At 33.8% G+C, this 18079-nt stretch overlaps 1 protein-coding gene across 1 annotated transcript; it reads right to left on the bottom strand.

The window, feature by feature from the left end:
* Positions 1 to 12575: 12575 nt before the first annotated feature.
* LOC132551688 (copine-8-like) lies at positions 12576 to 17971 on the bottom strand. The gene is made up of 6 exons (XM_060215869.1): positions 17879 to 17971; positions 16891 to 17018; positions 16230 to 16332; positions 15835 to 15892; positions 15470 to 15543; positions 12576 to 13950 (listed from the first exon to the last, which is right to left on the bottom strand). The coding sequence occupies exons 1-6, from the start codon at positions 17969 to 17971 to the stop codon at positions 13777 to 13779; spliced, it is 630 nt and encodes a 209-aa protein (XP_060071852.1). The 3' UTR covers positions 12576 to 13776.
* Positions 17972 to 18079: the final 108 nt, after the last annotated feature.

Here is an 18079-nt window from a genome sequence, read left to right as displayed (position 1 = left end):
CTCGGGACTTATTGTAGTAAAATAATACACGCAGAACATATTATAGGGTAATCATCATAATCATTAGTTACTCCAGAATGGTAAAAATATAAAGTAATTATTTACAACATAATGATACTTCATGAGAAAATGAAGTTATTTATATCAAATGAATTATTACCTCTTTAAGAAATGAAATATTCAAAACTATTTGAGTCTATACATTGTAAATATTAAGAAGGGCACATGACAGGAATGTTTATTTACATTAGGAACATTTACTTCCTGTTTATATGACTAACTTCCGGTTTTGGAATGAACTTCCGGTTTTGGAATGAACTTCCGGTTTACGGAATAAATGAATGAATGAAGTTCGTAAAAGAGGGGGGGGGGGGGTGTATTTACAATGTCTTATTTATCATGTAAGATGAAATGATGCCAAATTACGCTTACTCAGATGTTCAATTATTTCAGCTAACGTATCTTGTCTCTCATGCAAAACGTTAATAGTCGGTATAAAGTACATAACAAATAAGACGCACGGTTCAGAAAATCTATCATGTTAACATTAACATCAGGGGACTTTCTGCTTAATCGCATTACACGATAATATACATAAAAACATGATTTCTTACTGGTAATGTTAAACTGCACAGATTTCAGCTAAATAATCGGTACTTATACTCTTGATCGAGCATTGTCAAACTGCTATATGTACAACGATAGATCATTATCTTTCAGGTAAAACTACACAAGCATGTGTTCTTTTATCATTCAAGACGGATGTTATGAGTTTGTAAAGGGACATAACTCTATTTCAAAATTTGGAACAGTTTTGCACAATCAGTGCGGTAGCAATACCAAAATCTTTGATATGTACAAATTCACATCAAAATAGCAATATGCCAATTTAGGTTAAGATCTCTCTTTTAGTTTGGATACTTATTTATGCCTTATCCTTTCTAACACTTTGTTTCTCAAACATAGGAAATTTTCCTATAGAAATATATAAAGTTTTCCACACAAAACAACGTTATTTCTGAATGTCTTAAATCAAATTCTAGTTATCAAATTTAACAAAACTCTACCGTACATGGATTTTAAAAATCTGAAGGTCGAAAAGATTATAAGAGGGAAAAATATGAATTCTTTGTTTCGCATAAATCAAGAATAGGCAAATAAAATGTAATAGAAATACAAAATCAAATATCAACCAACAATGAAAATCTCACACAATGATTATGAACATCTTCAACAAAGACAAATAAAATATAAAATAGAATACATGTAAAAAGAGAAAATTGCTCACCTGTAAAATATAATGGAGGCAGCCTGGTAAGTTTCATGTGTCTTTCTTTATTGGGGTCGCAGCTTCAAGTGACCAGCTGGACACGCGACACTACATACTCAGGTGCCCTCCGAATCAAGGTGAGGTACCAGGAGGGTTATTTAAGGCGCTACTATAATAAAGAATGGGTAATTTACCCTTAAGCGGCCTCATAAAAAAACTTATTTCCACTCTGACCTTAGCTCTGATTGGTCAAATGTTAGCGTGGGTTTGGACAAAGAAATTGGAGAAAAACAGCGATCTGACAGGCCGGTTATGCAAGATTACCTGAGCCTTAATTGACTCAAACACGTACGATAATTCTTTAACAAAGAACTGACGTTAGAGTAAGGGTCGGGCTAATTTCTTAATTGATGTCATAAAAGGGATTATCAGAAACTGACCGCGTTGCTGTACTGATCAAATAACCATATGTTGGAAAACCTAAATCTTGTTTGTTAACTTGTGTACGAGTTCAATTAACATGATTCCGAAAACAGTTATTTGATTTAGGTATTATTGTATTCAACTCTGGTTTTACAAAAATATACAGAAAAAGCTATAAAATCTCAATTTCGTTGAAATTTACCTTTTTAAAATCATTTTGTTATGTAAGTTATAAAAAGGTAAAATATCAGTATGATACAACAATGGGAATACGGTATAAGGGGAGACAGCCTCATTTTGTTTACACAACTTACACTATTCCCAATGTAATACAAGGCGAATATAATTTTGTATGCGAATAATTGAACCAATGCAGAAGTATGTCAGCAATTATAAACATTCTGTGATTGACAAAAGCAACATTTTAAAACGACTTAAAGTACCCAAAATACGGTAAACGTGTACCTTAACAGCGTCGCATTCTCCGAGAGTGTATTGTGGTATAGCTACACGTGTGCACACGTTTAATACATGTGCGTGCTACGCTTATAAGGCTATACCGCGGGTTCTGATATATATTCAGTGTATAGTTGGTACACAGCTAGGGATGTGGTCAGCATGACTGTGCAGATAACTATAATGTGTCTTTTTTCAGTATAACGGACAGATTACTATGAAACGATAACCTATGTAATACTGGCGATTTTCACCAAACGTGTACTGTAACTGTTTTTTAACAGTAATCGGCTTTCGACGTGAAACCTTGTCATTGTGCACTAATAAACATCACGAATAATCGTTTATATTGATGATTCCAACTGTTTTAGAAGTATAACTACATATTGTCACGTAGTTATTTTTATGTCCGTGTTGTTTAAATCATACATCGCGTCTCTGGTTATATCACTCTGCAGAGTTTTACACATACCCATTCATTGGCACAAAGTTAATATTAATACAATATACTGACTCACCTTTGTGCCATGCTTCAATAATGATGAAGCTTGGCTGGCATTTTGATTGACGAAATCTGTTTTTGGTACCCCTTGACTAAATTTTGAAGAAGAAAATCCCAACAGGAAATTGAAGCTAGACGATAAATAAGATCGGGCAGGATCGGACAGGATCGAAGAGAATCGGGCGACGATTTACAAGATCGGGCAAAATCGGATAGAATAACGCCGTTTTAATCATTTTAGCGAATTTCTTTTGCATTAATACCTTAATATATTAAACATTATGAACAGTTTTTAAGGGAAATTAAAGACATATTACAAAACACATCCATATCTGTTTAGGTCGCGCAAGATCGAAAGACGATTTACAGGCTCGGGGAGAATCGGCCGGTTTATATGTAGAATTTGAACATTAAATTGACTTTAGTGTAAATATTTTGTTTTTAAATGACCATAATTAAGATATCATAGTTTTATATTGAACACTTTAGTACTAGTATGTTGTCAGCAGTATGTAAAATAAGTCGGGGATGATTTCCTTTGAGTTCTATTATTTACTGATATAATGTAGAAAGCCATCTGCTATGATGACAAGGTCTTGATAAGACTGCTAATTAAGTAACATAATCAGGAATCTATTACTGCATTGCCAAGGTCTGCGGATCGTGGACCCTGCTTTCAAAGAGACCCTTTTTATTAGGGTGGGGTTTTGTTTTGTTTTGTTTTTGTTTTGTTTTTTTTTTTTTATGTTAGTTTGTAAATAAATAACACTCTACAAATGTTATGATAATATTTTGCTACTCCTTATCATTGAAGTGGACAAGGTCTGTCGCATACATCGCTGGATATAGAATGCTCGTCTTTACTACCCTGTCCTTGAACACCTTGAATAATTTCTTGTTCACTGACGACTGCTGGTGTTTGAAATGTTGCATGGACAAGTCATCCCTGAATTTACCCCATAATTTCCTGAATTAGCACTCCCCTCACACCTGACGCTTCAATAACATCTACTAAAAGCTTGAGACTGTCTAAGATATCTGCTGGATATGAGTCGGTCGTAATGTCACTCCCTCCCAAGCACTTCCTAAATCTTGGCACTTAAAAAAAATGTTAGCCACCATGCCACCTTCACCAAAAAATCATATATTGAAAAAGTGATAGCTTTTGAATTTGTTTTTCTGATCTGATACATATAAGACCCATGTCCTTGTATATATGGTTCAAGGTCATTACTCTTATCAAGCTTTCTTAATTATCATTTTAATGTGATCTCTTTATACTGATTGTAACACACAATATATAATAGTTATGATGTGTATGTGGTGTGTGATAATACACACTTGAATACTGACATTGACACCTACTTGTAAAGGCTGGTTAAGAAAATTAACATGCCAATTAACTAAGCGTTGTTCTTTATCAGACTTCAAGTAGAGCTATGAGTAGGCGTGATAATTCAACAAGTTTATGTATTTTATTTACAGGGTACTGAAACGCTTATTAGACAATAGACAACTTGATTAAATTTGAATTTTTTCTAGAACTGATTTAAGTCTGAATTCCGGTGGTGTAGATATCATAAACAGATATATACACACAGAATACTTACATTATAGTTTACCATCATGTGACATTAGATAGTGAGGTATTTAAATAGCTCTGACATGTCTGTGGTCAATCTGCTGGTCATCTGTCCATGAACAATTCTTTGTTATTGCTTGTTCTTCAGTATCACTGGATGGATCTTTCTCCAATATCATTATGTTCCAGTAGGTTTCTCTTGGTCACTATTTACGCCCTGTTGATTTTAAGATTGATAAAAAATTAATGGCTGGCAGGCAACCATCTTGAATTTTGACAATAAGCGATTGTTATCACTATTTCTTGAGGTTTACAGCATAGATCTTCCTTCAATCTCTTTTGAATGTTCTCCTCAGTTCCTAGTAGTGCCCTTTTGGTTTTGGGACTGGTCAGATAAGCAAAATGTCTGCAGGTGACCATCTTGGATTTAACACTTTCGCATTATCATCACCATTTCTTAAAGAAGAATTGTTCAGTTTCATATAATCGAATGTAAAATCTAGAAAGAGAAAATAGAGAAAAAAAATCCTACTTTAAGGAACAAATACAGATCAAATAATGGTGAGTGTCAACTCCTTTCTGGGATTTCTTGTAGAGCTGTGGAATTATTTGTTGGACCTCTACTCTGATCTGTACAATAAAACTATGAAGACTGTCCTGAGGAGAGCAGCCTACAATGGTAGCACAGAGTAATCACAATGAAGAATCAAATCACCTGATCCACCTGATTTATCTTATCTTCAGTCTGTATGATTTATAAGCTTCTAAACCACCTTCATTCTGGATGTCATCGTTTGTTACGCATGACGATATCTGAACTAGTTTGTCCATTTTTTAAAAATCGCTTTCATGTATTTTATATGAAACTCTGCATGGAAGTCAATGTTCTTTTTTATAAAGGTATACTTCCTTGATTTCTATTGTCCTAGTAGTTAACTCCTTACTCATAACAATCTGGATTAAAATTGATTTCGAGTCCTTTCCGATAGTTGTTTATCCTTGATTTGAATACATTCAATACATGTAACAGGCTTCGTGACTCTTCTGTGCATGTTTTCAATTGCTCTGATGTCTCTCTTAAATAGTGGATTCCATACAGTAAATCCAAATATGGTCTAATGAGGGCATAATAAACATTTTATATTTGTATTCTTAATTGGTTATGTAACAATATCTTGAAGATTCTTAATAGTGAATATTTTGCACAACCACTTGTTGAGAACGTCTGCTTTGTCACTACCATCTGTTGCTATTCTACCATCTTCTGCCTGCCATGAAGAAATGTCTGTTTTTGTCCTAGTTTACATATATTTCCGGAAGCTTTCAGGGTCTGTCTTAAACTCGTCGATAATCTTTTGTTCGTACTGCTCAGCAGACCGTCACGGTACATTGGTGTCGTGGTTCCTTGCTCTTTTGTAATTTTCGAGTGTGTTTTCATTCCTTTTACCTCTGTACTTATACTTTTCATCCTTGGGTTTCGAGGTTTCCCAAAACTTCTTTTGTTTACTGGATTCCATTTTTCCATACACTACATAATTTTGTGCAACAAAGTAAGCCCATGATTCCTTCAGATCCACTTCATTCATTTCATCCTACTCATCATGTTCCACAAAGTCTTGTATCAATTTCTTGTCTTAAACTAAATTAATGTGGAATACAGACACTTTTAAAGGCTAGTATTAACTACTAACTATACTGAGAGGAAAAAGAAACGCAATAAGCAGAAAATTAATTAAATCCTTGATGTACATCTTGAAACTTGACAAATGTGTGCATTTGAGTTAGGTCCCTATAGTACCGTATTAAAATCACTGATGCATAACTAAACTGCGCACGCCGCTTATACAAAAGAATAAGAGACAAAAGCACGATATCTCGAACCCAGAATAAAGGACTGGTTCAAAATTTGTGTGTGCGAATCTTCAGACATATCCGTCTTGGTTTTCCACATTTTAAGCATAAACAGTTCACCGCAACATGCAACGACTGTCCGAAGTTGACAGGGGTCGTGCTGTTGCACTTCTTATGCGCTATGCAGATGCTTGCGTGATAGTGAATGACCGCTTTGGAGGAGGATCGGTCATGGTATGGGGAGGGATTGCGCATGGTATCAAGACTCCTCTGGTCGTTATTCAGGGAAACCTCACGGCCGTCCGCTATAGAGATCAAGTCCTAGCGCCGCATGTTGTTCCTTTATTACAGCAGCGTCAACTGACGTTTAAGCAGGACAACGCCCGGCCGCATGTAGCGAGGGTTTGCCGTGGTCATCTCGCAGCAAACAATGCCCCCACCTAGACTGGCCCCCATACAGTCTTGACCTCTCCCCAATAGAACATTTATGGGACGAGTTGGACAGAAGGATAAGACGTAGGCCGAATCCTCCAATCAACGTCGGTCAGTTGGCGTTGGCGCTGGATGAGGAATGAAATCTTATACAAATGAGGAGGTTTAATACCCCGATCAATTCAATGCAAAAAAGAGTTTATGCAGTTACTGCAGCTTGCGGAAGGCACACACGATATTGATGGGTCCAAAACGCACTTCATTTTGAGTGGGGTACTCTTGAATCAACGTCAAATTTGAAAGGTTTACTTAACGTACACGAATGAAATTCTCGTAGATGACAGAGTGGTCAACTTTCTTCCAGTTACACCATAAATACATTCTAAAACCCTTTTCTATTTCCCGTAGTTGACCTGGAAATTCCTAATTGCGTTTCTTTTTCCTCTCAGTATATATTGTCTATAAAATTAAGTGACTCTACCAAATCAAAAAGCAATTACAGCTTGTGACATTGTCAGCAATATTCTGTCTTTCAATTCGAAACGATTCAGGAATACCAGAGGCGATAATCTTAGTTCTTCACAGAAAATACGAAGGTACAAATTGTATGTAATGCTGCTAAATATATCATTCTAACATCGCTGGTTCAAAGCATTAATACATTAAATGCAACAATATGTTAATAAAATCATTGGAATGACAATCATCATTTTGAAACTAAACAACTAGTTGACTGTTACAATTAATTTATTCAAAATGTATAGCCATTCAGCACGATTGTTTTAGAAAGCTCACTTCGAGCGAAATAGCTCTCTGAAAACTAAAATTGGCAGTGTAATATAAATTTTTTAAATTTCATAAATCTTTTAATTTTAATAAAGATATTTCACAAGCGGTACGTATGTCTTGTGGCTCATACTTCACTGTATTCTCCGCATTTTTAAGTCTTTTTCGCTAAAACAAAAACGAGATCACAGTTTGCTTATATACTTTGGTCAACAATTTTTGAATTGACGTACACTACAATGGCAGTCAATATATTGGTAACACACTCGCGTATATCATCTATACAAATTAAGTTCTCTGTTATATTTAGGTACATTTTTATGTTAAAGCATGTTCCATATTTTAAACGTTCGGAAATGTTTACTTTTTAGCAAAAGATGTTTTCCGATGCTGAAGCAAATTTATGGAAAAAATTCAACTTAAAAAATTGCGAATGTTTGAAAACCTGAACTTCTGGTTCACGATTTGGTGACAAAAATGGCCAAATGGAAATTCTTGAAATATTATATCCATCGTTCTAATGGCTGACACTGTGGTGGAATATCTCACGAGTTACGAAGAAGTTCAAGGTCACTGTTATTTGACCTTATATAGGTAAGGGCGGTTTCTAATAAACATCCTGTTGTTCTGCCATAGACACGCACCTGATAACAACAGAAAACACACGATAGTGACGTGTTAGTCAATTTGTTCTCTAATATTATAGTATTGTAGTATCTTTGTACAAGACCATGTTTGCACAGGTACTACATGTAATTACTTTCAGACCCACTCCATTCTATACCATCCCAACAGAGACTCATTTTACACACAACATATCTGATGAAAGTTGTCTAAAATAGACACAACTCCCATGTCAATTTTGTCATAATGTTTATTGATAAAACATAAAAACACATATCGAAAGTTACATAGTAAAAGAATTGATATCTATTGTAAAAGTAAAGAACATGAAGTAACAGACACGAGGGAATAAGAAATATTGGTCGTTTGTTGAACTGAGGTGCATATAAAATTGACTGATTATTGCTGCTTGTTTGATAAGGAAATGACCTCCAGATTAAAAAAAACATTTATTTTTGATGATATGTGATTCCGCCATAATAAGTATAAAACTCATAGTTGATAGCTGAACAAACACATCTTATTAACATTCACTGCCATGTTGTTTGTCTTTCCATTGATAAAGACTAACTAGTTAACATCCCACACAATTTTAAAGACCACATATCAGGTTATATAAAATACCATTGAAATCAGATATTTTCCAATGATATGTTTTGTTTGATTTTGGTTGGTTGAAACAATCATTCATTTTTTTTCCTAAACTGTAGGTCTACACCAAGGAACCAATTGCACAGGATTTATTTTGACAATATATAGCAATGTGAAATGAAATAGGTTATTAATTACATAATATATAACATCTATACCTGTATTACATATGTGTAACAAGAGAAAGTCACAAAGAGGTGGTCATTATTGAAACTGGGGGACATCACTGGAGAACACAGAAGGAACAGAATGGTGCCTCAGTGTTGTTATACTGGACAATAAAAACCCTTGTCATAATATTACTTAGTAAGCTTTGACATTATAAAGGGATTTGGCATTATAAAGGGATTTGACATTATATCTAGCGCGACACACACAACAGATTATCAATAAGGTTTACAACAGCTGGTAACTAGCTTTTGATAATCAGATCCAGTAATCCACTATACACATATCAATGGACTAGAGTTTACCATCAAACAATTTACACCAGACATTCACATATATAATATCATCTGTAGGAGTAGACGATAACAGGTGAAGAGCTGTTAAGAAAGAAGTGTTAAATGAATCACGTTACTTTAAACACGGGGGCTCATAACAACGTTTTTGGGTGTCAATGAAGACGTGTATGGTATACTATAACTAGTACAACCTTTACTAGTTACTGTTTACCATACAAACCCTCATTCCCCAGAAATATTGTTACAGGCCCATGTACCCTTAAACAGTACAAATATCAAAAGCATTAAACACATACATGTACTGATATGATTATATAGTCATTTATAAATTACATTTTGACCATGCTTCAATAAAAATAAAAAGGACACTATAAAAACTCTTTTGTGAAAATAATCCCTTTAAAATGCTTCTCTGAAAAAAACCCTAAAGTTGATAATTTCTGTAGGTAGACAAAATAACCCTACAAGGAAGCCCAAGTATAGCACTTTTACATCAGATGTGCCTTCTTGATTATTAAAATGTTGTGAAAGGTAAATGTTTAATGAACTACCAGATACATCTCTTAAAGGGAGACTAAAAAGTGTCTAGATGTCCTAGAAAGACTGAGACGAATCCTTTCTCTCTAGTGGGTTTCTCCTGGGAAAATTACAAGCAATCTCTCTTGGGGTAAAATTATTAACAAATACATCTTTCACCAGGGGAGACAACTCAATTGTTTCTCTCCTGACAATATTTTTAGGTGTATTGATCCTCAGATAAGACAAACAGCAGAGTTATTTATCTATTGGTGACTAATTACTATCATTTGATATGTTTCTAACAATAGATTATCAGCAGTTACCTCCCTTCTGGGGATAAAGGGATAAAGACATATATTGTTTCAGAAAGTGAGACAGCCAGTAGGTCTCTCCCACAAATACAGTGTACAATATGTTTTTTCGTTTGGTGTCTACATATTTATCTTGTAGACTGTGCATGAAATTCAAATTCATTGTGTATGCTATGTTTGCTGGTAAAACATTAAAAGATCCCAATCCCTCCAGACAAAGCTGGTATGTAAAATTATGAATATGGAGAAGATAAAATGATACATTTATATGTCTGGGGCCTGTACATCAATATGTGGGTATCATACTCATATCATGTTTATCAAGACATGCTTTCATATGGGATAAATATTAACTACACAACTAAAATGCTACTGTAATAGGTTTATCCTCACACAGGAATAACAATTACATGTCCCTTTAACACAACAATAATCACAGCCTTTGAACATTTTAAATGTTCAGGGTGAAAAGACAGCAGGATGTAGTGTAAAATTATAAGATACAGTCCCTCTAACAAAACTGGAATGTTATCAAGACTAAATGTCTGATAAAATCACCATTAATGATTATTTTGCGACTAATAGGGAAAAAATTTCTGACATTAATCCTCAGTTAACTAACATGTACTTTTCACATACCAATACATTTTTTCCTAAAAGAGAAACTTTTTCAAAATCCCTCCTTTCCCCATTAAAAAAAAAAAAATTAAAACTCTCCAGTTAACTCAAATGCAAGTTTTGTACACCATACATGAAATTTATTTGTTTTAACCAGTGATAAAAACAATGCAAACCTGCTACTAACATTTTATTGGTCATTTCCTAGGAAAACTTCACTGACAGCATGATTAGTTAAGTAAGACAGCCAATTAACAGGTGTCCTGTTGCCATCCATATTACAAGCATTATGAAAAGGATATCATAATTGTAAAGCTAGCTGCATGACATGCAATATGATGAAAAATACTTATATCTATTTGAGCTTTTTAACTTTAATACATCTTTATTGAAAGTAGTTGATAGTAGGAATTCGGATGTGATAATTTTCTCTGAGTTACGAGTGGTAACACAAATAATACTGTACACACATATATTTTTTTGAAAAAATAAAAAGTTGAAACTAATACATTCTGTGTGATAAACACGACTATGTGGATATTTATCTAATGGTATATAAATGCCAATCAATTTCAGTCACTGTAAGGCATAGATACATACCTATTATCTAATATATTGGATTATAAGTCAACACTTTTATGAAAGTTGATTATGTTAACAAGTTCATCGCCTTTCATCATAATGCATGTTCTATGTTCACATATATATGAAATAGATATAAGAAGAATAGGTATTGAGTAAATAAGAAACATATTTTAAGGATTATTACATCATTAAGAACCACTAACCATGCTTAAAGAATATAATTCCAATTCACACTTCATAAAAATGCACAATGTAACATACCATATTTGACTCAATAGATAAGTAAAAAGCTTGGACTAGGTATAGGACTATTCAAAATTAAAATGACCTTTTAAATAAATTGTCATAACTTTATTCAAATTTTTGTACCATGCTGTTCAAAACAATTTTTTGAATTTGGAGAAAATTCTTCACTTCAAAATTCATGTTCAACTATTTTGTTTACACTTTTTTGAGCTTAAAAATCTGAATATTATTTGAATACTGTTCTGATCTTGGGTATTGGTATTAAAATTGTGACAAGGACTTGAGGATCCAATATCTAGAATCAGTCAAGTTTCTCTGACAGAAATAAAAATTTTGTGATAACGATTCTGTAGGAAGTTTAACATCCAAGCCTGATAGTAACCCTTTGTATGACTTTATTGACAAACTCAATTCTGATATATATATCAGTAAAGAATTGTGTCCACATGGACATGGAAAAAGACAATTGCAAGCATGACCCCAATCTTCAACACAATGATCAATAATGATACGCTGTATATTTAAATACAAATTTGTATCTACATATTGTATTGGAGCAGTGAGACTTCAAAACTTTGTGTAGTGCAACAGACCATATTGAAAGTACCCTTTTTTCACCAAATGGCAAGAAAACATACTTTGCCTGAAAATTTGTATTGTTCTTTTTTCTAACTAATTCTTTTGTGTGTTATGTATCATTTCTCATTTGTTAAAAAGTCAGGGACTCATTTGCAATGTCATTTGATGAAATAAATTTTAATTGTCATTTATTAACTAATTTCTATACATTACCCTATTAAAATTAAAACAGTATACACATATATTTCATAAACATACATTTAATATAACAATCACAATAAAAAAATCTTGATCTCAAGATCTGATGTTTATAGTTTAAAAACTACTTCTAGAAATGTTCTATATCATACAGCAACATGAAGGACTTCTGTATTAAAACACAAATAAAAAAAACATACAATTAGACACAAGTCTGTAGCAGGTGCCATGCCAAAGTATTACACACACATCACAGAATCATCTACAATGTCTGATATTCATGTTGATGACAATGATAATCAGCCATTTTCATAATAATCTCATGTTATATAGCTACCCAGTCATTTCTAAACACGTTTAGAAGAGGTTTCATACAGGCTTTCATTCCTTTCATAATTTCCTACTGCTGTTCTAGCTTAATGATGAAATACAGATGACTGGTACGCTCTCAACTCAAAAAATAGATAAATTCCCTTACTTCATGGCAAATAAACTAAATAAACTTTATTATTTTTTATATACTTAATTGGCAGAGATGACAAAAAATGAGACATACACCAATATTATTTCAGCTTGTACATGTATGTATGATCTGTCAAACTTAGAGTGTACTCAATGAATGTTGAAATCGAAACAGACAGAAACTCACGTTAGGTTTCCCTGTAGGAATGAAAATTTCTTTTCAAGGATTGTCAACTGTTGACTCAATTATCCAGAATTTGGACAAGATGGGTATATGCTAATGAGCACTGATTCAGAACATGTTACAAGGATGTAGAATTTATTTCGAGAAATTTGATATCTAACTGGAAACACCAGTGCTTTTACCTCCCTTGTTTTGTGAATTGATAACAGACTTTTTGTAGACATTTTGAATTGTTTTACAGTTGTGTGATAATCTTCTTATAAATACAAGGATACTCAAAGATACTGTTTTACTATAAAAACCACTCGCCTTCATTTCTGGAATACAAACAGTACATGTTAAATAAGGCCAAACAAAAATAATGTTTGTTTCCGATTATAGGTTTGAAAGATCCAGGGTGTGTTGCAAGAATTAATCTTTTTCTGAAATACACAAAGGTTATATGGCAGGTTGATCCTGATTTTAATAGTGCTATCTTGATAAATTTTAATAACAATTTTTGAAAAAGCACACTTATTTTTGATCAGAAGGATTACAGGAAGCAAACAATATTCTTTCTTATGCCTGAGGACTGAGAATGGAATACATGCATTCAGATGTTGTGTTTATGTAATCTACTACCCTAATGAAACTAGTTAATATCTTATATGTGGTAAACTCATGTTTGAAATATATTGCTTAAACATCGAACACCGCACCTAGCGTTGATTTTATTTTAATTTTCTATCACCGATACTAAGATTGCCATAGTTATAATTGAACACCCTTAACAATAAATGGCAACACAGACCAAATACAGACTAGTACCCCAGCTCTTCTGGTGTCATTTTTGTGTATACCTTTATATCAGACCATTGATATGATTACTGGTGACTTTCATTAAAGAAGAACAGTCACATGACATATAGGTAGTATTTCAGATCCCAGAAGATCTTCAAGGTAACATAACAGTACTTATACCTCTCAACAGTACTAGTCAGTAGTCGTTACATCCATAAAACGTGCTATTTGGAAAGTCACAACAGAATCTTTATCAATAAGCTGGTCCGGGAGCATTGGCTGGTGGTCTAGGTTTAAAATTGTGGGCCTTCATATAGGACAGGAACTGGTCTGGTATCTCTGCCAGAACCTCCTTTGCTAGAGCTGCCTGGCACATCTGCATATTGCTACTGTTGGCACCCCGGAGGAAATCACGGAATGGCACAAACTGAAATAAAACATAAAATGTAATGACTGTATTTATATAGAGGATAAACGGTAAGTGTATCAATATAGAAGATGTATTTTGATGAAGGTGAAGTAAGACACAAATGGTGAACCTTTGCCAGGCTACTTTTGTCTTTCTATCCAGATACAAAATACAGCTTTTATTTTAAAACAATGGCCATGCATTCTATTTATCCTAAATGATTTTTTTGAAAATTCAGACTATCAAAATATTAACGGTTTGTTAGGCTTATTCAACCTTCGTTTATTTGACACTGACATTATGCTGAATAGTGCCTGATGAAGCATGTCAAAATAAATTAATCAGCTCAGAAATATATCATCAAACTTCAACGGATATGTAAAAAGTGATTTTTTTAATTTTAAGAAGTAAGCTTGTTTGTTACAACAAACAAAAGTCATGTCGGCCATGAAAGTCTCTGTCAAAACTTGCCAAAAAGAAACATCAGATCACTTATTGTATCTCCTAGTAGGAAATGTACTTTTATACATATGAAAACATCTTATAGCTGTACACTGTTTCTGGTCACATGTTGCCATAAAATCACCTTACACAAACAATCACCTTATACAAACAATGTTTCTAAGCATTTCTAAGCTGTAGAAATATACTGACCACTTGTTTCCATGGAAATATCTCGCCTGTACAATGTCTCCCAACAATAAGAGGCATACCTTACCTACATAATGTCCCTGACCACTTGTTGGCATGAAAACATCTTACAGTTTGTTTGTTTGTTTGTTTGTTTGGTTTGTTGTCCTGTGAATGGTCAATAGCTGGTCGCTACCTCACTAAACAACATATAGGAGGTCTATTACAAAGTGTGTTGCCAAAGAACACAACCATGATAGCACAGACAGGACAGTTTCTCAGTCTCCTGAGAGACACAAACCATCACAGGTAGGGAGGGTTTAACACACACTTCTGATCTTCACTGGTGGTCATTTAAGCAACTCTCTAACCAACTAAGTTATTTCAGCTATCTTGAAGTTTTGAAATGTTTCTGACCACTTGTTACCATGTCATCTTACCTATACAGTGATGACACTTGTTACCAAACATTTACCTTGTTACACATTTTCTGGAACTTGTTACCATCTCTTACCTATACAGTGATTCTGACCACTTGTTACCATAGAAACATCTTACCTATACAATGTTTCTGACCACTTGTTACCATAGAAACATCTTACCTATACAGTGATACACCACTGTTACCATCTGAACATCTTACTTGTTACCATGTTACCAAACATCTACCTATACAATATTCTGACCACTTGTTACCATGGAAACATCTTACCTATACAATGTTTCTGACCATTTGTTGCCATTGAAACATCTTACTATACTTTGACCACTTGTTACCATGGAAACCCTTACTTGTCCAGATCACTTGTTGCTATGGATTAATTTTATTAATTTTGATAACTTTCCCCAATAAAAACACTCTACCTGCACAATATTTTAGCCACTTGTTGTTATGGAAACACCTTACCTGTACAATATCCCTGACTGCTTGCTTGCCATTGTAAGACAACCTCACTTCATCCCCATCTAGTGTATCCATGGCTGAAAAAAATTATAAGACATGAATCCTGTGAATAAAAATTTTCAGAAAATAACAGGTTTCTGTTTCAACTTTTTATCAACACATGTTCTCTTAAATGTAGTGTAACTCAAAATGATCTAATTTCATTCATCAAGTCAAAATTCATCTCTTAATTAGGGATCCATTTTGTGAATGAAAAGTAGAACAAACCAGAGAAGAAAATGCTATAAAAAACCAAATGGCCAATAGATGTTTTTCACATCCAATACAATTTTTAAATACTCTTTCACAAGACATAAAAATAAAGTTACCTTCAAAATCTGCCTCTCCTACTCCAACTATGATGATTGACATTGGTAGCCCAGAAGCCTACAATCATCAAAACCATGTTAGGGAGAACTGTCAAGAATATCGGTACCATTCAATGACTTTTACAGAAATATGTTTTTGTAATAAATCTAAATATCTATTTACCTACAACTACTGATAATTCAGCTGTAACATGTATATCTCAAATATTGTACTTCAGGAAATACCCAAAAGGCAAGTTGTCAAAGTCATACATATGTTGTGATAGTGAGATCAACATAATGATTGTGATGCGATAATTCTACAAATTTCATATCTTTTTTTTGAACGTTCAGTCTTCATGGATATGCTACTATTTTTCATGTTCTGAGGCACAATCTGGTACCCTGGTACTTACATTGACTATAGCCTGCATGGTTTGTGGCATGTCGGTGATGACACCATCCGTGATGATGAGCAGCACAAAATAATTAGAGCCATCCTGCACTGCAGCTGCAAACCTACAAGTACATCATGAATATAAGATCTTACAGGAATTTCCAGATGATATAATAAATGAAACAATTTCAAGAAATCTTAATTTCAGGAAATGCCAATAACTTTAAAATCCTATTTATCTAAGATCACTTATTCAGGAAAATATTGTAGAAAACAATTTAATATCAACTGTAAGTCTTTAAGACTGTATATGTATGGTCTCATTGTAATGTCAGAGTATGATCTGTGAGTGTGTAACAACATTTCATTTTCTAAACCTGATGTCACAGGATGTAATGTAACACAAGAAATGTACTGCTTCTTCGGGCTTCGACAGTGTTTGCCCTCTCATTGCACCCTAAATTACACATATATAATATATGAAAACATTACACAGGTGTACTTACTGAATAATAAGGAAATCACATGGTAAAGCAGATGTATTATCACACAGCAAATCAAATGTATTTCACAAATAGGATAAAAGAACCTACATGTGTCACAAATTACATTTGAGCAAGTTATTTGCAATAATCAGTAACCAGTAATACTACAAGTCTGGGGGTGATACTAGAACCTACCTGGCCACATGGTTGATAACAGGGGCAAAGTTTGTTGGCCCATAAAGTTGTACATTCTTTAGGGAGTTGTAGTAAGCTTGTAAAATACCTTGCACACCTTGACAGAATGGATTGCTTGGGTTGAAATTCTGAAATACATGAAGTATATTTTTGCTCACTTCTTTCCTTAAATTTTTTTTGATAAATACTCTCCTTGTTTACATAATGTTAAATGTAGAAATGACCAACATGAATTTCCCATTTTTTAAATTTTGAATCAATGTGTTATAAAAATGATAAATTTAACTATATAATCAGGCAAAGTTTATTTTCAAGATGGAGGTAATGTTGGACATCTTCAAAACCAAAAGTAATAATGAGGAAGAACTTCCATTTACAAGATCCCTGATTTCAGATGGAATCATTTGTTGGTCATGCACAAGACGTAAATGGAAGCCCTGCCTCATTATTACTTTTGGTTCTGGAGGAGTATACGTAGTGAAACACAGTTTTTATGATGGTGGGTATCTTGAATGTAGCATTGGTCCTATTCACTTGTGTGTCTTTTGCATAATTTTTGTTCAGCACTACAAGGACAATGTCAAACTCATTAGCAAATATTTCTATTGCCTGTATCATTATTCATTAAGGAGAAGTGTTAACGAGATAGTGTCTGATAATCTATGTCACTCCATCTGTCACTACTATCTTGGACAGATGGAGTGACAAATGGATTAGTGGACAGACAGATAAAAGGAGGAACAGGACACCAGGCAATTTACCATAGAACTGTTCTGGTCTTTGAACAAAAGACTTAAAATCTTTAAAGTCTCCAGGTAGGATGCCAACAATGACAACAAGGGAACAGAACAAGCTCATGGTTACTTGTAACTGGTGGACTAACAAAGGATTAGCCTTGAATGTCCTATAATTCACAATAAATCAATTAACTTTCCAATTACCACAGATATACTAGAATCTGGTGCAATCACATTTAAAAACAACTTACCAGTGCAAATTCATGATGTACACTTCCATCACTCATCCTGGCCCCGAAACCTAAGGCAGGGAACAGCTTGTCACTAAAACGAGCAAAAGCCATCCATTTTGTTACATCTCCTTATTCTACACCACAGATGCAAGGAAATCATGTGTACATATACTGTATTTTCTTTATAAGGAAATCCATATTCTATATTTATATCTGTAA

This window comes from Ylistrum balloti, unplaced genomic scaffold (assembly GCF_031769215.1).
Source record: "Ylistrum balloti isolate Yb309-2 unplaced genomic scaffold, AGI_CSIRO_Ybal_v1 Utg370210, whole genome shotgun sequence".
NCBI lineage: Eukaryota > Metazoa > Mollusca > Bivalvia > Pectinida > Pectinidae > Ylistrum > Ylistrum balloti.
Note: the sequence above shows the minus strand (reverse complement) of the source record. Positions and strands in the feature narration are given on the sequence as shown.

Excerpts from the sequence above, each read along its gene's own strand:
- LOC132551688 (XM_060215869.1), bottom strand. The coding sequence starts at position 17,971 with ATGGCTTTTGCTCGTTTTAGTGACAAGCTGTTCCCTGCCTTAGGTTTC. Across the intron at positions 16,333-16,890 it reads GTTATCAACCATGTGGCCAG|GTTTGCAGCTGCAGTGCAGG; the intron begins GTAGGTTCTAGT and ends ATGTACTTGTAG. Across the intron at positions 15,893-16,229 it reads CCATGCAGGCTATAGTCAAT|GCTTCTGGGCTACCAATGTC; the intron begins GTAAGTACCAGG and ends TGATGATTGTAG.